This window comes from Rhipicephalus sanguineus, chromosome 1 (assembly GCF_013339695.2).
Source record: "Rhipicephalus sanguineus isolate Rsan-2018 chromosome 1, BIME_Rsan_1.4, whole genome shotgun sequence".
NCBI classification, from domain to species: Eukaryota; Metazoa; Arthropoda; class Arachnida; order Ixodida; family Ixodidae; genus Rhipicephalus; species Rhipicephalus sanguineus.
The window spans coordinates 148862386-148884722 of NC_051176.1; the positions used below are offsets into that span (position 1 = coordinate 148862386).

Genomic DNA, 22337 nt, shown 5'->3' on the forward strand with positions numbered 1-22337 from the left:
CTTCCCATTTCACCACTGCTACGCATGCACTGCTTTTGCAGGTGCACTTAGATTTCCAAGTGCAATGAAATTCTGTTTGGTCTCTCATGGCTGTCAACTAGGGGACAGTAGAAAGGTCGTGGTGAAACACAAATGCAGAGTTCAAGCATTTGAGGCACGGCACTAGAAGCCCTGAGAAGGATCAAGTCGACAACGACAGAACACAATGTGGCTGTGACGTCGTGGCGTCAGTGTTGACCTGCTGCAATTATTCCAATTCAGCTGTTCCAATTTTCCACTCTGGAAATTTAGTATGTTGCGAGAACCACAGAGTTTCCTAAAATTAGCTAGAGGGGACTCTGGCGCTGCGATCGTTCAGCCACCATTGGAATGATGGGTAGTACACGGATTTGCCTAGTCGTCGTACTTTCGGGCTTCGTACTTTCGGGCTTCGAACGCACTTGTGGCTTTGTTTATTGCATTGTTCTGGTTTTCTTTTGGATAAAAGAATGATTGTTGTGAACTTCGTGACCAGATTTGAATTGGTGAGCCTAAAAGAGTTAAAGTGGTGAAGTGGAACTGCTGACTTTTGCTGAACTTCGTTTTGCGACAAACCAGATGCAGGCGACATGGAGCCAAACAAAACCGAAAGAACGAAGTTTAGACAAATCCGTGTACTACCCATCATTTCCATGCTGGCTTAAGCGCCATGCGTTGCAGCTCCCATAGACACTAGCGCCAGAGTTCCCACCAGTGTATCTATATCAAACTATGGCGAGAACAATGCAGACATCATGAAAAGCAGTGTGGTACTTACCAGCAGCAAAGCTGAACTTGTAGTCTGTCCCGTCATGAGCAATAACTTCTTTAATGGCACTTATGGCACTTTCATGATCCTTGAATCTCAGCAGCACTTTCCTGAAAGAGAAAAAGGAGAAATAGATACATGTTCCTTTTCTCTCTTTTACAGGCATGCAGAGCCAGTAACCAACAAATTGATTCTGACTTTTTATGGCACCACTAATCTGCCCTTAGATGGCATGCATAACAATGACCGAAAGTTCACACCTATCTAGGGCTCTCCATTCAATACTCCGGACTGTCTGCGCACAAAATTTATAAATGGCACCAGTGGTGGTAGCCAACTTACACCAGCACTGCCGTCAAAGATGTTTATTAAAGTCAGGGCTTCAAAAATTATGCATTTCTTAAATGCAGTAAAGGTGATGACAATGTTGCAGAAAGCTGCTGTAATCCAGCTCATACAGAATGGCATGTCACAGGTTGAGGTAGCCAGGGAATTCAGAATTTTGAAACGAATTACCTTTGACCACGTTAATGTGGCAAATATACCTGGAGCAGCTTAGAATTGTGCTATGGCCCAAGAAGACGAGCTTCCATGGCTACGCAGCACATTCCCATTTCTGGCAAACTACTGAAGCAAAAGGCCAAGACCCTTGCACTCTAGATGAAAATTGAAGACGTCAAGTGCAGTCTGGCTCCACAAGTTGAAAACATCATGAACCCAACTTGAAAGGTACCGTATTTTATTGCATAGTGATCGCACCCCTACATTTTGTAACTAAAATTTTTGCACCCTGTGCAATGATCACATTCACACTCCGAGTCAAATTTTTTAGAAAAAAAAAATTGTGTTAATTATACGAGTAAATACAGTATTCGCAGTAGCTGTAAAGCTCTCCTGAAGCTGGAAAACTATTTGGCTAGTGAAAGCAAGAGCATGGGGTAACAGCTGAATGGCACCGCCTTCATTGCTACCCCTTTTCAACAATATTGTACGCAGATGTGCTGGAAAAACAGCCAGATACACTGTTGAAAACATAACTGTATGAAGTAAATTTCCACTGGTTATACATGTGCATTTTTCACCCGCTATGTTGTAACTGAGGTTAGGGTCATGCACAGTAAAATGTGCTACATATTAAAATTCACTACAGTGCACACGTATAAGCCACTATAAAGAATGGGAAAAAAAATCGGGCAGCACTTAACATGCAGACTTCACATGACGCGAGACTTTACACCAGTGGGAATGCTATGTGAAAGGGTGATTTCACTGTAGCATGTGCCATGCCACTGTAAAATTACCTTTTCGGGTAGGTTATAAGCAGAAAAATATTCATTTGTTTCAAATACTTTGAAAATTTCAAATAATAAAAGTGCAGCTGAAGCAAATACAGTAGTAGAACCTCATTGATACGTTCCCGCTTAGTAAGATATCCCGGCTGCTACTTTTAGCCACCAAAGTGACGGGAACAGAGCGCTTGCCGCTTCTCGTTATTGGAAAGGTTCAAAAGACACGCTGCTTTAAGAACATCAACAATCTTCCCGTGGATTGCCGTGCCAACCGAAAAGCGCGGATGACGGGTGAAACTTTTGCGGACACTGCAGACATCATGCGAGCTGCTGAGCACCTTGAAGGGCTCAGAAAAATTGTGTCCGCGCGAATATCTGCTCGAAAACAAACAAGCATCCGCGATTACTTTGTTAAGTAAAGGTATGTTGAAAAAAACTCGTGCATTTATTGTGTTTATTTCGACCATTCAATAATTCGGACATTCGGTTAATTCAGACATTTTTTCCGGTCCCTAGAAATCCGAATTAACGAGCTTTTACTGTACAGCTGTATGTAACAAGTTCTGGCTAATACGTTCCTGGAAAATACGATTATTCGGCAACAATGTTCAGCACCGCGGAAAACTGCGGTCGTATGATACGTTTTGTACTAGGAAACTCATTCAGGTGTGCAAAGAGCCCTCTCGTGTAGTAGTACTTGTGAAGCGCGAAGTGGCAGACAGCCGCCGCGCGGCGACGGTGGCTTCTCCGCAATGCCTTTCCCCCCTCCACGCTTTCTCTGCTTTGCTCAATTGTCCCCTCCACGTCTCGCTCTCTGTCAACCACAAACCGACCCGAAGGCAGGCGGCGACGCTGGCCGTCAAAATCTTCAAACGGCTTTCAAAAAAAAAAAAAAAAACATTTTCTGTAGCACTTCGCACGGTTTTGCTGAGCATTGTAAGTTCTTCATCTGTAGCACGGTACATTGATGCACACTCCTTCCACACGCTTCTGTTCAGACACCATGGCTACAACAACAGCCGGGGGAACTAACAATGCGGCCCAAAGAATGGATGCTGTCGCTCAGTCCGCCACGACACGTAACCATACCAACGCCGCCACTGTGCCCAGTGAATATGGCCGATAATTTCCCCCACACTTTTCTCCCGGAGCGCGTTCGTTTTCTGGTTGCTCCGCACGGCGCAATTCCAGTCGGTGTTCGTTTTTCGGGTCGTCAGAAGCTGATAGAAAAAATTTGTTCTAGAAGATATCTGGGAGGTTTCTGGTTATCAGACGCCAAAACAAGACAATGCGCGCTCGCCGCCATCTTTGTGAGGACTCAACGGATCGCAATGCGGGTGCTTGGGGACTTCACCTTCGGTTGCCATTACGCCGGGCGTTATCTTTAAAGACTGTTCCGCCATGCGAGATGGTGCGATTACGAGTGGCGGCGAACATACCACCGCATGTCTCAAGACAGAACGCAAACTGAGCAGCGCGAGTGTGCTACGTAGTATGTGATAGGCGCGAGCAGCTGTCGCTTTCGGGGACGCTTATCACTTTCGCGAGATTTCGCATATCGTGTTGGACCGCGATCCTTACGTGCACTGTGAAGAGTTGAGCTTGTTAAGCCTTTAGCAGGGTGGCAGTTTTCTTCACGGATGGGGCGAGTCGCGCGTGATCTTGCAAACATACGTGATCGTATCCTAAATGCATATGCTCGAAAATATCACTTCCGCTCTTCGGCAAACCTAGCCCCATATTTCCAAGCGGCAATGCAGAAAGAACCGACGCTCATGCGGCGCAAAGTTTCATCTGCTGACATGGCGGTAGCGTTACACTTACGCTGGTTGTCCCAGAGTTCGATGCTGCAATATTCGGGTTGTCTCAGGATTTCAACGCACGTGACCACGACATTTCAGATAAGGACCGTAACTAGGTGGCTGACCTCTGGCTGCCAGCGACATGTCAGGAGTTCGAAAATCGAAGAGTCCCTCCATGTTTTTTGAGAAATAAATGTTTTTGCCCTTGCACCTCAATATGGGCCTGTCAGCCTCAATTTTACTGGATTCGGGTCGTACGTTTTCCCGGATCGTTTATTTTCCGCGTTTTTTCGGAAACGTATCAAGGTTCTACTGCATCCAATATCGTAATATTCTATCAAATATGCAGAAGCTTACAAATCAATCAAGTACTTGCACCCATGGAAAGACACCAACTGAGGAGAGCATGCATGTTCTGTGGGGCCACTGAATGGAGATCTTGTGCGATAAGTTGCAAACACAGCTGGGTTGTGAGAAGTGAAAAAATGCAAACACGTAACTGCTAATCTGTAAACTAATTTTGTGGTGTGACATACCCTTCACGGCGGTCAATGAGCAAGGCCTGAGGGAAGAGTGGCCCAAGAGCGTCCATGCCTTTGTCATCAGGGAACCCTCGCACGTACAAGAGGCGGTCAGACTTAAACGTTGAACTGCTCCGGGGTCTGCTGGGCTCTACCTGCACTGGCTGCCCCTTGAGCTGCATGCTGCGCAGGAGCTCCAGCTGTGCAGTAGCTACCTCTGGGCTCTCAAAGTCCAGGAATGCACTGCGCCTGTAGGACCATTGAAAAAAAAAATCCAGAAATGAAAGCACGAGACCACTCTATACCAGGGTGTCCACCGACTTGACAGCTTCAAATCCCCCCCCCCCTTGTTTTCAAGGATAGGTATCCATCTCCTTTGGGAGGACAGCCAAATATTAGAATGCATAAATAAAATTCCAGCAGCTCCCCCATATTGTGATGCAAAGCAGTCAGCGATTAGCAGCTTATGCCTGTATTTTTATTTTTTTTTTCGAACCTAGCGTTACGAGGTGGATCAATGTCTTTGTGCAGTCTAGTTGCACTCATATCGTGGGCTTACCAGGCACTGTCGACTACACTGGCGTGAAGCTCAGAGACTGACAGTGTAAACGCTCACGTTACAGCAGACGTCAGATTTATCGAAATGAAGTGCATGCTACAGTGCAATGATTTGCGTATCAAAAGTAGCAGTCATCGGTGTATTCCGGAGGGGTTGACCAACGCCTGACTATAGCTTGCGGAGTTATAGGTGTACACATGTAATGTTTATTATTATTACATCATTATAAAAGCAGATAGCCAACACTGCAACCACAATTTATGTTGTCCCTACCTGACCAGAAGTGAGACAGCTGAAATGAATTTGCAGCTGTTTTTGGAGCAGCAAAACTGATTTTGGAGCAGAAGAACGTTGATTTGGAGCAGTTAGTGGCATATGTCATCTTAGGAGCTTGAAATAAATTTGTAGCAACTTGGAGAGACAAGTACATATTTTAATCGGCTTAGAATACACATAACACTGAAACAACCTTTGCAGAGTTTGGTTAACGGATTATCGCCTTTTTACCAACCACGCAATCTATCAAACCCAAGTAACACATGAAACAATTGAAAACTGTTCTGGAAGCTAGGTTCACTTCATAAACATAAAAAAAAAAAAAAGAAAATCACACTTCTCAAAAATAAAACAAATTGTCATTGCACAGAAATCGTAGGTACATAACGCCTTTGCTTGAGATGACTTGGCAGATTACTGCTTTGGCTTTTAGTAGGTCTGCTTATTTAATTTTTTAAGCTTCCCCAGACCTTCCTGTAAGCTAGTACTTCCCTTTGTCAGGAGAACATCACCCATGCAGTTGGCGTGGCATCAAGTGTACCGCACGCTTTTAACAGCCTACAACAAAAGCGTGCTGTACAGCCATTCGCTGCCACCTAATGCGGGACCACCTTCATGAGTGCGGCACAGGCACCAAGAAACCTCACCACCGACGCTATTTAGTCAAATGCACGCGTATGGTACTGCAAGCGTAGCGCCGGTGTAAGCATACTTCATCCTTTTATTAGAGGACGGCGAAAACGCGCTTTGCATCAGTCTGCTTCAGCCTTCTCGTTCAAAACTGCTAGAGAATTGCGGAGGCGCGTCACAGCTTTGACGCAATAAGGTACTTGCCTCACCCATGCATGTTATGGGACAAAGCAGTACGAACACTCCCATGGCAAACGCCAGCATAGGTGACCACACGGAGCAGTGGCGACACAAAAACCGCAGTGACTGGAGGAACACGCTACACACAGCAAAGAACCTGAGAGTCAACCCTGCTACGTATGGCACTCGACAATTTTTGCTAAGCGACAACAGCTCCAGAGCACACAGAATAGCGAATAGAAGCAGCACGCTCGGGGCAAGGGAGCGCATTTTTGGGGGGTCACGCATATTTAGAACAATCCAGAGGAGATTAAGGTGCGTAGAAGAAACACACTTGGGCACGTCTGTGTTCTGCGCAAGTCTCATTTTCCTGATCCCTGGCGCTGCTTGGAAAATCATGTCAACTCTGCCTTTTTTCCCCGCTGAAGCTGCCGAGGGGATCAAAATTCTTGCTTTTGGGGTTGTTTTCAAACAATTCGGCGGAATTCTTGCAATTTTTATGCTTTTGGAACATCTTGGCACAGAAAAACGGAATCGTATCAACAATGCACAATATGCACAGCAACCTCACCCCTGCATGACGCCTACATAAGGGCTTTTTCTCAAGCAGTTTCAAGCACGAGCACTCTGTGGTAGAATACTTGACTGCCATGCAGAATGTCTGGGTTCAATTCCGGCTCGAACCCTGATTTTTGTTCTTTGCGTCCATCGGGACTTTTCACACTCTCTTAATGCTACCACGCTAAGATTTCCAAAGTCTATTCTTGCCGCTCATGGGTTGACTGGCTGTAAATCGCGTGTGGCGCATACCCGCTGTCCCAGAACTGGAATGTGAAGTTGCTGTTAATCATTGTCACCATTCACTCATGTCCTCTGATGTTAATTTTGGAATACACCAAGGTAAGGTGATGATTATGAGAACGAACGCCGAGACATAGGCAGCTAGATATAGATAGAAACTGTCAAACTTCCTTTGATTCGCTAAGAAAGCTTCGCATTTAAGAAGCCCCCCGAGAGACATCTCTGCTGTGGCCTCAACACACCTACTAACTACCCCCGGCTAGTGACCCTCGTTACCCGACAGACTACACAAAGGCAAATAACCTACGAGTATGTACAGTAAAAGCTCGTTAATTCGACTCTCGTTAATTAAGAAAATCGGTTCATTCGGACACGTCATCTGGTCCCTGTAAATACAGTCGATCCCGGATATATCGAACTCGGATATATCGAATTATTGGCTATATCAAACAGTTGAGAAATCCCCTTGAATTTCCCATGCAAAAGTATGGGGTTGGTGTGCACGTATATCAAACTCCCGCACAGCGAAACATCCGCTATATCGAACGCTTCTCCGCGCCGAAGCCCAGAAAGTGCATTTTTCCTAACAACTATTGATCATTTTTCGGCCGCGTTCTTATAAGTTCCAATCCCTCGTCGCGCGCAGGTGACGAAATTGCGTTGCTCTAGTTCGTTGCGCAGCGCTTGTCAGTTCACCGGTATATTTGACGCGCGGTTCGCAGGTTTTAATGCATGGGCTAGTGTTTTTCAAAGAGGCATATTGCCGAGGGCACCAAAATGAGAATTCGAAGTGACTTCGCAGCCTTGTTGTAATGTTTGCATTCCCTTCCTTGTCTCTTCGCGCACGATAGCATGCGGGCCTGCAAAGCATGGCCTTCGATATCTGCAACCTCGTGACGTATTTTTAGTGTTTTCGATTTTAAAACGCCCATCTCAGAGGCTACGCTTTTTTTTTTCGCATTTCTCGCCAAAGTAGCGGCTGCCCTCTGCAAAGCCACAAGTGCCATCGGTATCGCCAACATGTCGACGGTGCAGCAATGCATGCAGCAATGTTTCTTCGTGCAGCGGTGCAGCCTTTATTCTATGCTGCAGCGTTGTCTCTTGCAGAATGTGTACTGTGTGTACGTCGCGCTTTGTTCTTGATAAATCGTCATTCGGGAGTCGAACTAAACATTGTCCCGCTCGTAGCGATAAAAATGATGACCGGTGCTTGAAACGACGTCAAGTAAAGCACCGATGTGCACTGTTTCCTTACGGGCCTTGGTGCCAGGTGACGATTTCGGGCGCGTCATGACCGCCGACTACGGCGTACGGTGCGTCAGTGAATTTTGCGACTTAGCGTATCCGGGCGCCGTATTGGACGGGAGCACAGCGAGTGACTTCATCGGTGCAGATAATGACGTAGCTGTTTCACACTGCATCGATGCCGAGATCATAGCTGACGTTGCCGGTGCTGCGGAAATGGACCCGTGCGGTTTGAAGATGCCAGCCGCCGCTGCCACCGCTAAACCCTTTACCGCGCTACAGAGCTCGCATCAGCGTTCAGCGTCGATCACCGCTGTTGTGGCGGAAGGTGCTGAATTTACTTATTTGGAAAGCTTATATAATATTGACGATGACTTGATGAATTCACGGAGCGCAAGAAGCAAGACAAGTTGACGGACTTTTTTCATGCGAAATAAAGTGCGCGAACTTGCAAAAGAAGTTCTCGCCTTGTTCTTTAGCATATGTGAGCGAATCGCCATGTTCGCGCTTTTCACGATTTCAGAAAACTGTGTCGAGGCCTGCAGTGCTTTAATTAAAGCCTTAAATACGCATATTTCGAATTATCGATATATCGAACTATTTCGCGATCCCCTTCGAGTTCGATATATCCGGGAACGATTGTATACGCATCACACTATGAGACTGGGCGCTCGTTATTTCGGACAGATTTGACCGCAAATCGGATAATTCGGCGACTTTCGGGCCGCTGGCGAGGCTCGAAAACGAAAAAAGAACAATTCGGAACAAAAGTGAAGCTCAAACGCAGCATCGCCATGGACGTCAATTGTCGACTTGGCTTGACTTGAGACTGGTTGAACGCCGTTTTATCGAGGAACGATTCAGTACGGCTCCTTTAGCTTGATTGTTGCTGGTGCTTTAGTGCTGACTTTTCGTGTGAACGCACTCTCCGCCGATGGCAATGCCGGTGAAGCGGCCCAAGTACGAGGCCAAGGACTTCACCACCAAAGTAGAAATTTTGCGTGCCCTGAAAAATGGGCTGTGCCGACAAGAAGTCGCTCCTGTGCAATGACGTCGGCAAACAATACGACGCGAGTCTCCTGAGCGCAGTTAGCATTCTTGCGTATGTGTGGCAGAACACGTCTGCGCACGCCATTGCCAACTGTTTCAGGCACAGTGGCTTTGTTGTACCCGACTCCAGCGATGCCGAAGTGTCACCGGACGACGGTGCCGACGATGGGCAGGATTTCGGAAGTGTTATGCCTGATGCAGTGACACTAGAGGATTATATCGGCATTGATGATGGCGTTGCCACTGCCGGCTGTCTGATGCGCAAATCGTCAAGGGAGTGATGCATGGCAACGAATCCGAGAACGAAGAGCCTGAAGAGGAACAGCCACACCATGAGCCACCCCCCCCCCCCCCCCCAACTGTGAAGGAAGTCGCGGAGGCCCTCGTCGTCCTTGAATTTTGTTTTGGCACTGCAGACAGCATGCGAGCTGCTGAGCACCTTGAAAGGGTCAGAAAAATTGCGTCCGCGTGAATTTCTGCTCGAAAACAGACACGCATCCGCGATTACTTTGTAAAGTAAAGGTATGTTGAAAAAACTCTTGCATTTATTGTGTTTATTTCGACCATTCGATAATTCGGACATTCGGTTAATTCGGACATTTTTTCCAGTCCCTAGAAATCCGAACGAGCTTTTACTGTACTTGCGCTAGAGGTTGCGGACATCACACACATACACATACGAAACAAATATGTGCAGCCACACCTTGAGCAAGGCTTTAGCCATAACCACACCCCGAAGGATACCTACACACAAGATGTCTGCTGATGTGGAAAAGAAAGTATTACGGGGTTTAGAGATTCCCATGCCTTGGCACCAGCCCTATGGCCGCGCGTTAAGACCTGCGGATCGTGCATCAAATATACTGGTGCACTGACAAGCGCTGCACAACGAACTAAATCAACGCAATGGAAGAACACCGCCTTTTTGACACCTGCGCCCGACAAGGGATCGGAACTTGTTAGAATGCGGCCGAAAAATGATCAATATTTGTTTGGAAAAACGCACTTTCTGGGCTTCGGCGCGGCGCAGCGTTCGATATAGCGGATGTTTCGCTGTGAGGGAGTTCGATATACATGCGCAGCAGCCCCATACTTTTGCATGCGAAATTCAAGAAAATTTTAACTGTTTGATATAGCCAATAATTCTATATATCCGAGTTCGATATATCTGGAATCGACTTACAGTGTACTTTATTGCTCTGTTTATCAGCTGGCAACAAAAAGTTACACTTTGAAATTTTTTACATTCCACAATATTTGTTGCTTTACAACTTGTATTTTTTTTTTTTGAAAGACCATTTCATTACGCATAATTTGGTATGCTGCAATGTATGCTGGAGTACTTTTCAAACTGGTCAAAACTTTCTTCCAGAGACATATGAAAAATAACCATTTTCTCGTGGTAACGAAAGAGTTATCTACGCGTACTCGCAGCCACTGAAGCGGGATTTGTGCACGTGAGGCTAGGCGCATGCTACGGGGTTCCGACCTCGAGAGATTACTTTCATTTTCAAAATATGAGAACAATCAGTTTGGTGCAATTTTGGTGCAGAATAGTGAAAATGTAGCAGGGTGTATCAGGATTGGTCTTCTGGAGCAGTTTGGCAGAGCTATCACATCACCGGATTTAACGATGCTAATTGTAAAGTTCAGCAAACTAAAAAAGACCACGTATAATTCGTTTTAGTACTGCAAGTGTAAGTTCTAAAATTCAGCAATGTAATGGCAAGACAGCAAGAAATGCATGGAAGATAAAGACGTGCCAAGTGCTTCAGCTAGTACAGGGTGCTAACGTGGAAAAGGACATGCAGAACTAAACACTGAAGACTGACAAGAAAAGCATTTCCCAAGAACTCACCAGTTGCCATGTACAACTGACAAGAGAAAAGTACATCATCAATTGCACTTAACTTACCATGCACTTATCAAAGAAAAGTTAACAAATTAAAGTCACTGTCAATGCTGAATTCATTTTATACTTCATGCTTTCCTGATTGATGTCCTATTACACTGAATTAAAGCAGCAACAGATGCCAGAAAACTGCACGACTGTAGTGGACCACTCAACATGGAGGAAAGAAACAATAGGAGAACCCTAAACGACTTTTGAAACCGGAAGAGCAGCCATCTTGGTGGGGCATTTTCCTCTGCTTCTCTAATCAGCTCATCCACAGCAGATGGGCAAGAGCTTCGAATTTTCATAGCAACAATATGCTGATAGTAAGTGCTGCTGACACACGTCAGAAAGGGCCCTACGAAACTTCTGCAAATTTTGATAAAGCAGATGCACCCCCGAATATCTCCCTGTCCCTTTCAAGAAGGCAGAAAACACCCATGCTGTGATCACATGAGAGTGCACAATGTTGCCCAGTGACACCCACACTCGCAGACAATTTGCAAGCTTGCACATCACGCCACAAACACAGCTTGTGTCATCAAAAGAACATGCGGCCTGAAAATCCTGGGAAAAAAGCTATCCCATTTTTCTGGAAGCCCCAAGGAGTGGCAGTGCCTCTAGCACAGCTGCTGTGGAAATGCCAAGCAATCCCAGTAATCATTTGAAAAAAAAAAAAAAAAAAGACACTTTCACTCCACTTTAGTGTTTGGCTGGGGCCGCTCTCTCGTAACCTTTCCTTCCTCCATGTCAATGAAGAACAAGGGGTCTTTTCTCCTTCGAAGTTAAGGAAGCAGGCATGCTGCCCACAAAAATTTTCCTTGTTTTACGCAACAAGGCAAGATACTGTACTGTACTACAGACCTATTTTGCTGAGCACTTGAAGAAAGAAGTAGAAGCGTACCTGTTTACAAAGCGGACACTGCGGATGGCATCTGACAAGGCACGAACTTCATCCTTGGTCACTTGGCTTGACATGTTCCCAATGTACAATGAACGCTTGCACATGTCATCTGCTGCAGAGGAGGCAGAGGAGGAGGAAGCTGATGAGACTCATCTGTACACAAAACAGTGTTGACAAGCCATAATGAAAAATCTCTCACCCCACACGTAACGATGAGACTCGGGGATGCTTTCTGGAAAAGGAAAGAAAGCATGTGAATATGTTATATAAAGGACAGCAAAATAATATGGAGACAAGAGCAATTACCTATGTGGTATAGCCAATATTTGCAACTAAATCTAAAAATCAGAGTGCTAAAACCCAAATTCAATTTATAGTACTGAATGGTCAGTTCAGCACTATACAGCACTATAAGGGCTCTATAACACTATAAGCTTAAATAGTAAAAATAACCACAATCAACGACAGACACATTTTTTCATGCTCTTCATGAAAGGCACTCACTCCGTGCTGCTACAATAGAAGTACGAAGGCTAGCACAGTGCTGTCTGCTTGTATTATTCTGCACCTGTACAGCAGCATGCAAACATAGTCAACTGCAAAATACAAGGAGGGTGTCCAAGCAAGACATACCATCAACATCAACACGTGGCCTTGTGTCTGAACGGTCCCTAGGCGTTCGTCGCTGGTAGGGTCGAGTCCCACCCCGTGATGGAGTTCCTCCTTCCCGATCAGTGCCCTCAGGCTCACTCTGGCTGTGGCTCTCCCCCTCTTTTCTGGGTTTGCGTCGCTTAGGACGGCCACCAAGGCTGCCTTCACTCACACGCCCATTAGCACGGTTCGATGCTCGTCTCCTGACCTCTTGAACTTCTCCAGCTCCTTCAGCAGCACCTGTTAGGCATTACACAGACTATGCTGAGGCACTGCACAGCAGGTATCCTCAGAGCATCACAAAAAACTGCACTTATCCAATGCTTACCCCAATCTCATTCACAAGTTCTCAGACTGCTAGGAGAATGTACTGACAAAAGTCTGTACTTGCTAAACAATATCCTCATTTCGTTTAGCTGAGGGTCTGCCTGAACACCGTTCGCTGTTCACTGATGTGCAGCAATCTTTCAAGCAGTTGTACCACTCCTTTATTTGAGAGGCGCTCGTGGCATTGTCACCGAAAGCCCGTTGAATTTTTCCAATGGTTTCCACTTTGGTATCTCCAAGCTTCTGGCAAAATTTGATGCAATATCATTGCTCATGTTCCGTTATTTTACAACTTACTAGAATCCGACATGTGCTCACTACACATCCTTACTCGCAGGGCGACTGCCAGCAACCGTCTTTCTGGGGGCCTATAAACTTATTTTTAATCTCAGTTGAAATGAAAACGTACTTGGGCTTTCTTCATTAACAGCAAAATAAATAAGAATTGCTTAAGATGACATGGCACCAGCCCATTAACAATCAATTTGTACAAGACAATGCAAATATATCGCAACTGTGCATCCATCGAAGTTTCACATTTCATTTGCACCTTGACATTCAATGCATTAGAAGAAAAATATAAGAACTGCATGAAGTCTGATCCTCTGAGCTAAGAGAATTACCTACCATGGGCCACTACCCATCAGTAATAAATCTTCTAAAGCCAGAAAGCCAGGTTCCAAAGCCATAAAGTTTTGAAATTCTTTTATTATGATATAATAAAAGTGATGCACCTCAAACTTCTACTACACATGCAGACAAGGCTGATAAAAATGTTAAATTTGAACAAAGATTTACAGAAAGTTCATAAAATCTGTAAATGTCTATGTGCAAATCATTTTTCTTGAAAATACAAACAAGATGAAGGTTCAAACAGGTGAAGACACAAGCACATAGAAAAAGAAACTAACAGGATAATGCTACACTTTTTGCAACAAAAGTTCCCCTCTGTACCCCTTGCAATCAGGTTTTGGTGCTCATGCATGCACTCCCAGGTGCACTGCCCTGTTTGGCCAATGTAAAACGAACCACAAGAGATCTGATAAATTACAGAAGTGTGGATGCAGCTCAGACTTTGTGCATGCTTAGATAGTGGGAAGAGAGCACAGAAGACTAGCAAGAGATGCATGGCTTTATATAACAGAAATTCAGGAGTACAATTATGTACCAGTGAACTTCCAGTCCATTTCACCAACAAGGAACAGATATTCTAAAGCATCTGTACAGATCCCATGCTAAACACATGCCAAAATAAGGATTGGGGTGTGATGGCAATGTTTTTGTTTTGTTTTTACTGACGTGTGGCAGGTATCTACATAATAGAACTTTAGTTACACTACCCCCCCCCCCTCCCCCAGAATAGAATATCATAGAACTTCAGTCAGAAGTCCAGTGATGTGTTTTTTTTTTCTTTTCTATGCACCCGCTTCAGCTTCACACTGTAATCATGACCCACAAAACAAGACCAGCAGACAACCCTAATAACAAACATGTCTGCAAATAGGCAAATTTGTGAACAATGTAGCAATTTCTATGTATAACACAACTTGAGTGAAAATGTCCTGAAATACCCAATGCTCAATTAGAATCATATTACAAAAATTAAAACAAATGTGTACAGTACTTACAATGCAGTAAACTAATGCTAAATTTTATGCAATAAATGTGTGAGAAATTTTCCCTGAAAAATGTTTCAGGTGCCAAATAGCAAAATGAAGTGGCTATAAATCAGGGTTCTCAAGTCAACCAGCGCAAGCTATAACAAAAAATTGCGTCTAAATAGCACTTGCATTCGTAACAAGAGCACAGGTTCTACACAGGAACTGCAAAGTAGAGCACTGCACGGGCCGGATTTTACGGCCCTGGCCCGGCCCGCTTTATGAAGCCCGAGCCCAGCCCGGGCCCGTGGTTCCAAGCGCGGGCCCAGCCCGGGCGTACATGACTGAACCCAGCCCGAGCCCAGCCCCATCGTTCCAAGCCCGGGCCCGGGCGTTCATTACTAAACTAATCCAGGGCGCGCTTGTTCATGACCAGGCCCGACCCGGGTTCGCTAGAGGATATTAGTTGTTGATGATGATTATTAACCCCTTCAGGGTTTTCGCCGTACATGTACGGCAGGAGCTTCCTGGTACCAAAGGGTTTTCGTCGTACATGTACGGCATAGCGTTTATTTTTAAAATGCGCGCAGTGTTCGATCATTTCTCTTGCTTGGCCTGTGCTTCCACACTTCGGGAATACGTGGAATTTTTTTCATGCGCCGATGTCTCTCCGTTGTATCTTTTTTTTTTTCGCTTCCCAAAACGGCGCGCCGCCTATCGCTTGCCCATCCGAGCACGTTCGCGGTGCAGCTGGTTTAAAGTGCGCGCCTTTTTAGATGATTTCTCTTGCTTGTCATGTGCTGCCACGCTTCGGGAATACGTGGAATTTTTTTTCATGCGCCGATGTCTCTCCGTTGTTGCTTTTTTTATGCTTCGCAAAATGGCGCGCCGCGTGCCGGCTATCGCTTGCGCAACCGAGAGCGCCAGCGGCGCGGTTTGGTTTCAAACGCGCGCCTTCTCCCATTTCTCTTGCTTGGAATGTGCTGCCACGCTTCGGGAATACGTGTAACTTTTTTTAATGCGCCAATGTCTCTCAGTCTTTTTTTTCTTTTTCTTTCTAAAGAGGCGCGGCGGTTTGTAGTCTCTCATCAGAACGCGCGCACGCGGTCCGGCTCGTTTCGGTTTCGTCCTTCGGGTGATTTTCGCTTATTGCGCCCGCAATGCTGATGGCTGTTTGGTTTCTAATCTCTCAAAGGGTGACCGCTTGTTACTCTCTCATTTATTGCACCCCGGCGCGCGATTACATCTGTTTCCGTGCGGCGCTAAATTACACAAACGACGCCGCCATGATTGCGTTTCCTGTTTTGGGTTCTCGGAAAAACTAACTACGTCTTGTTGGCGATAAGACAAAGTATTACTGTAGCTTTTTCACTCGTTTTGCTTTCCGGACGGGGGGCGCAGAACTATAGTTTTCTTCCGTGCTCTCACTGACGCAGTTCGCTCACGCTATGGAAGCGCGCGTCGGTTGCGCTGCTGCCGGTGAGTCGAGCAGCGATTCTTCCGATGCGGACTATTCCCCAATTGCCGATCAGAATCTGATTCATTGGATTTCAGTTCGTCAGACGAGGATTTTTTGACGAGTTCAGACTCCGATGACGATCAAGGAGCGACATCTGAAACGCGTGCGCGGGGAGCCATGCTTCAAAGACTATCACACGCTGAAAAGTTTTTAGTGTTAGAGCACGAGCGTTTTTAACCGGAAACGTACTCTGGTGCGCTTATTTTTGTATGTTTGTGAGCTATGGTTAATACAATGCATAATTTTTATTCATAAAAAACTGTGAAGCTTTTTTTTTGAGGATTCTGCTTGATTTTACTACGAATAAACCATATGTATGTAACAACAAAACTGATTTTTTTTGTCACTTTACGGTCACGAAAAAAAATTTTAGACAATTTTTTTCCTAAATAGAATCGTCTGAAGAATTTATTTCAGCAATAAAAAAATTACACATTTTTGGACTGGATTTCGCGAAAAAATTCGACCCTCAAAGGGTTAATGATGCCGTGCACCTTGTAGCGGGCGATCGGACGGAAAATCCGGTGTGTACATGCATCGAAATGTTGCTTTGCCCACAGTGGTAGCTCAGTGGTTAAGCTGTTTCGCTGTTAAGTCCTAGGACGCGGGTGCGATTCCCGCGGCCACGGCGGCCGCAATTTGGTGCGGGCGAAATGCAAGAACACCCGTGTATATACTTATCTTTAGGTGCACGTTAGAGAACTCGAGGTGGTCGAAATTGATCCGGTGCCACTACGGCGTGCCTCGTAATCATATCGTGGTTTTGGCACATAGTACCAAGGAATATAAATGAAATGTATCGTATATGTCAACCTCGAATAAAAGACCGGCCCGGCACGAGTCCGGCCCGGCCCGAAGCCTCAAGCCCGGGCCCGGCCCTTTCAAGCTTGAGCCCAGCCCGGGCCCACCGGAAAACGCTTCGGACGGCCCGGCCCGGGCTTTCGGGCCGGCCCGGGCTTGTGCAGTGCTCTACTGCAAAGGTCCTTCATTTCCAGAACATATTACTAGAACAGTGATGGAAGCGACATTTTGCTTTTTGGAGCAGATTCCGGAGCAGAAAAAATGCTCATTTGGAGCAGCTATTGGTGTTTTCGGAGCAGATGGCAAAATATTCTAAACCACTCCTGGAGTATAAAGCACCATTAATGCGTTCCATAAATATAAATATTTGGTATTAAACATTGCACATACAATAATCACTGCAAATTGCAAGGAACAAATAATTACGCAGATGGATGGTCACTGAATACTAAGTAAGATTAGCTATATATAGTTAAAATAGCAGCGTTTGCGGCATAAGTGATATAAAAGCGATAAATTTGAGCACAAAATTATAAGAGTAACCACATTCACATATAACTGCCGCCAAAGCAGCAGTTTACAATCGGTACAAGATCAAAGCAATCTATTATTTTCAGATTTCACCAAAATAGCCTGCATTGAAATTAAAAATAAAGCGGGATGAGCTATACAATTCGAATGCCAGTTCTTGTGGCATAAATGAGCCTTATCTGATAAAGCGATAAATGCAAACAGCCACATATTACAGTTGTCACAGCAGCAGTTAGTAATCGGTATGATATCGAACTAATCTGACACACTTGTCAGGTACAAACATAAAGCTAAATCAGATATATAATGCCAGAGTACTTGTGGCATTGTCAATATGATAGTATGCAGCTAGTATACAACCAGCACACTGTCATACTAGGATGATAGTATACAGCTTGTTTTTGGTTTCGTTTAGGCTCGCTGGATGGTCACGTGGTTAAAGTTCATTGTTTTCAGTTTCCCAGCCCCATTTCGGAGCAGGTTCGGAGCAGTTCCTAACAAAAATTACAGTTTGGAGCAGCATGGAGCAGCATTTCTCTTTTGGAGCAGTTTGGACCAGCACTTCCATCACTGCTAGAAGTCACTCTGAAAATCACAAGGCTAACAGTGAAATTTCGCTCCTACTGTCTGCATCTTTAAAAGATTTTTTTCGCTGGGTTCAGAATATCTTGAGGGCATATGCAATGTGCACTGCTGTGGCTTGAGAAGGGAAAATATTTTCATATTTGTTATATAAAATATTTGAAATATTTTCATATAAGAAATATTTGCATATTTCTACGGCTTGCTCAGGATTTAATAAAAGTAATAATAATGAACAGTCATTTACAAGTTTAGACTGCCTTCAAGGCTAGTAAAATATAATAATAAGCAAACTACTCTGTTAACTAGACTTTGCTGCTGTCTTTTAGAATGCTGCAACTTTCCAAAGCAACGCCGGCCATTGTATGTCCAATCCGAAGCCCAGTACGAACATGGTGCCTGTCATGTTGAAGCTGTTGCAATGCTGATGTGAGGAAGTACAACTTCTGACATGAGCACTGTTGAATGTCGTGACATTAAGGCAAATGACATTAAGTTTGTCCATGTGGCATCACATGAACAGCATTATGAAGTTGACACCATTTTTTTTTGTGATCGTGTGAAATACTGCAACGCATTTGTTCTACATGTTGGTGACATTGCTGCAGCCAGGCCTCTGACCGTATGGTTAAAAAAAAAACCAAGCTGTGATAGCACATGACCATAATCTTATTCCTTTTAAATTAGTTCTGCCTCAATTATACTTACTTCTACAAGAGAATTGCAAGCAAGCTCCCAGAATCTGGCATTTGATGCTAAAACTTTAAAACAGACAGGGCCCGCACAATAGCATAGCACGTCACAACAGTAGTACCTTCATCCTTTGCTTCAGTAGACTGCTCAGTCTCCTGCTTGGTTGCCTCAGCAGACACAGGTGCTGCAATGACAGTGGCCCAGCATCAGAACAAAGGTACCTCCCACACTGTTGTAGTACCACTAGCCATAATTTGCTGAAAACTTGCATTTATGTTTTCTAAGGAAGCTCAATTTCATATCCTTTCAATACAGCAAAAATGCAACAAATTTCAACAATGATGCCTTTCTATTGTACTTGTTACTGAATGTTTCCAAGCAAAATGTTTTATTTTGGAAACCACCGGTGACAACTGCAGATGCTTAAAAGGAGTTTGCTCATACCAGGGCACCGTAGTTTGCAGCAACTAGGCTCATGCACCCAGCTAGCAACAAGAGACGACCAAGAAAGGCTGATTAAATAGAAGGTACAGTTGCGCTCAATATGACTTGCAACGCGGGAGCGCGTGGCCTCACAATCTCCAAGATCACCCACGGCTTTCACTAGCCCTTATTTCCACAACTAAACACTGTTCTTTCATTAAGGGATGCTCCCATAAAAGAAAATATCATTTAGTTGTGGATGTGAGGGCAAGTTGAAGTCATGCACAACATTCTCAAGCTCGTGAGGCCAACCGCTCCCATGTTGCAAGTCATACTGCGCACGACTGTACACTACAACGGCACTACCAACTGTTGTAGTGGCAACCCTTCATAACAGCAATGACACCTGGGGACTGCAAGCAGCACGCAGGTTAAGTGATATCCACTTGTGTGAGCAGAAGAGGAAAGTCTTTTGAATTAGTTATATTTAACGAAGCTTCTTCCAAAATGTAGTTGAGTTCGTAAAAGTGAATTTGAGAGTATAATGGGCCTTTCCTTTGCTCTAGATACTCGAGTCAATGAACACATTACAGTCATGGGGTGGATGACATCTCAGTTATCACTTGTTCAAGAAAAGTTTTACAATGCTTGATAAAGATGCCTGCCTAAATTCGCTAAGCGGTATAGATCACTTTCAGCCAGCCAAATTCTACGGTCCCTGTTCTGCATAGCAGATACGCGAGCTACATGGCAGCATAGGTTCCGCGCAGTAGACATCGCGGTAGGGAAGCGGTTGTACTTTTTTTCTCACCCGTTATCAGGAAATTCTACAAAGCGTGAATTACTTTCGCATGTGCAAACGTGACACCAATACCTGTAGCAACATGCGTCTACGCTAACAGCGACTATTTGTAGTAACGGCATTACGCGTTTAGAGGGACAAGGGGCCACAAATCCAGGGGCAGCGCGTTAGAACGCTCGGCGATGGTAGCAATGAAAAAAAAAAAGTAACACTTGCTATGTACAAATGAATTGGATACGCTATCAACACAGCTTCATATCTGCGCTCTGAAAATGAAGTACTTAATTACCAGGGGTTGGCGCAGCAGCATTCTCTCCGCCAGTGTTCGTTTCTTGACCGTCAACAGCGTGACTCGATTTCTGGAACAATAATACGAGGGTCAAGCAGAAACACACTAACGCTGCCGAAGCAAAAACGAACGCTCCAGCATAACTCGATTCCACCAAGAGGCGCATTTTCGCCAACTCGCGTGCACGTCTTAACTTTTATGTAAAGTTCTACCGTGCAAACATAACCAAAAAAGAAAGAAGAGGAAGCCAAGCAAATATTGTATGCCCCCACGCTTTGCCCCATTCGGTAGACGCTGCTCCAATTTCACGAGGCGAAGCTGAACTTGCACGCGCGCCCGCGTGCTCAGCTCCCACCCACTCCTGCGCATCGAGGTGCACGCCGACGTACGCGCGGCTTGACTTCACACTGTATCGGCACGCGGGTCTCGCGCGCTGGTTACCTCCTTCATCCAGCAGTTCTCAGCTGGTGGCATGGGACAAGCAGAACGTTCCCCGAATCCAGAACGCAGCATAACACGTACAAGCGATAATGGGCCAAACTTTCAAGGTCTGTCGGCGACGATAAGAGCGAAGGAAGCCCTTTCGTGTCTCGTCAGCAAAACTGGTGTTAAGGCCACGTTTCGCCAATGCTTACAGGCATTCAAAATCAAGGTAGGTAGACAAATATAGAATTGAAATAGGTGAACGCCGCACGAGGTCTTTCAAGTATACGACACGGGTGTGGTGCGGCGAGTTCAATGTCGCCTCGGCGCCAGCACGTTTCCCTCGCGGTCGAGAGACCATGCGCCACGGCGACGGTAGCGCGGAGTAAAGTTGCGCAGAGCACGCATGTTGCGTTACGTGCCCTTACCTCGCTCGCAGCCGCCGGCTCAGGCTGCTTCGGATCGACGTCCTTTTCGGGACCCATATCCGTACTGTCAGATGGAGACAAGTAAGCTCGTACTACGCTACAAACCTCCCTCCGAAAATGCGGGCAGTGAAATGCGGCTCGTGAAAATTCCTCTACTCTGAGTGTGGGAAGTGCACATGGAAGTGCATCACGGGAACTGCTGCAAATGCGCTGCTCACGTGCTCGTCAAGCTGGCTTGGCTTGGCTTGCTTGTGATCGTTTGCTGGCTCGACTTTCGGCTTTTGTATTGGCCACAACGTGGCTCAATCGGCTCAATGTTGGCATTTAGCATTATTAGCATTATAGGCCTCCCAAGCTCGGCCAGGGGGCGCTGCGTCGCACGCGTTTCGCCGCCTTTCTTGCGAAAACCGGTCGCTCCTGTCCCCACACCAGCCTTTTGACTGCGCTGTCTCCGCACGTTCAGGCACCCTGCAGCCGCGCGGTATTTCCTGGGTACGTCTGTTTTGTGTGCGGCGACTGAAGTTGCCGCACCAAACTGTAGCCCCATGGCCGAGTCTCTCTGGCGTGGGGCCGTGAGACTGGCTACGTCTGTTTGGCGCTTTGCGCCGAGCGGTAGCCCCCTTGTCCGGGCAGGGACCGTCTTTCCGAAACAAATCTTCCCCTCCTCAACCCGGGGGGGAGGTCGTGCCGGGATAGACGTATGGATGATGATGGGTTGATGAGTATCGTAGAACTCTGGGACAAAGTGCCTCCGGGCACCGCGTCTCCTCCCATCTGACAACGGCACGCGCTGTTCTCTGCTCGCCGTGCACGTGCAGCTTCATGTGTCGCTTGCTCTGAAGGTTTAGAAAGATCCCAGAGATGGAAAAAAACGTTTTAACGGTGGGAATCTTACCAGAGGAGGACGGTTGATCGACCACCTTTTCGGGACCGAGCAGGTCGTCAAGGGCGATGCTGTTTGTGCGAGCGCTACGTGCGTGCAGATGCTGAACGGGCACATTTCTTTGACATGAGTAGGGAGGTGACTGCGCGAGTTCTGTAATTATGTTACCGGTAAAACGCACATTCGTTGCGGCAGTCGTGTATACTCGGAGCTGTCAGCAACCATCCAGCACGCTTTCGCGTGCGTTTTCTATTGATAACTTTTCAATCGCTTGGATGCCAAGTTTGTCGTGCGGCTTTAAATTTATTATGAGCTCAGTGTGAAGAGCATAAATTTACATCTGCCCTGTTGAGTCACTGGCTGCATCGCAATGCGCAGTGTTCAGTTTCCTGGGAGTTTCACTTTTGCCGAGGTTTGCATCGAATGATAACAACGTCGGATCGCAAGTT

At 45.8% G+C, this 22337-nt stretch overlaps 1 protein-coding gene across 2 annotated transcripts in view; it reads right to left on the bottom strand.

Moving 5' to 3' along the window:
* Nucleotides 1-21209, bottom strand: part of LOC119400087 (uncharacterized) — a 36482-nt gene extending 15273 nt beyond the window's left edge. The window contains exons 1-8 of one of the 2 annotated variants that reach the window (XM_037667046.2): nucleotides 21006-21209; nucleotides 20155-20224; nucleotides 18762-18824; nucleotides 12572-12829; nucleotides 12138-12170; nucleotides 11939-12050; nucleotides 4415-4648; nucleotides 797-897 (exon numbers count right to left, since the gene is read on the bottom strand). In XM_037667046.2, coding sequence (XP_037522974.1) covers nucleotides 797-897; nucleotides 4415-4648; nucleotides 11939-12050; nucleotides 12138-12170; nucleotides 12572-12829; nucleotides 18762-18824; nucleotides 20155-20224; nucleotides 21006-21062 — 928 coding nt within the window. In that variant the 5' untranslated portion in view covers nucleotides 21063-21209. Of the gene's footprint in view, nucleotides 1-796; nucleotides 898-4414; nucleotides 4649-11938; nucleotides 12051-12137; nucleotides 12171-12571; nucleotides 12830-18761; nucleotides 18825-20154; nucleotides 20225-20595; nucleotides 20644-21005 lie in introns of those variants that run through there. The other variant, XM_037667028.2, reaches the window with a different exon arrangement.
* Between the last annotated feature and the right edge of the window lie 1128 nt (nucleotides 21210-22337).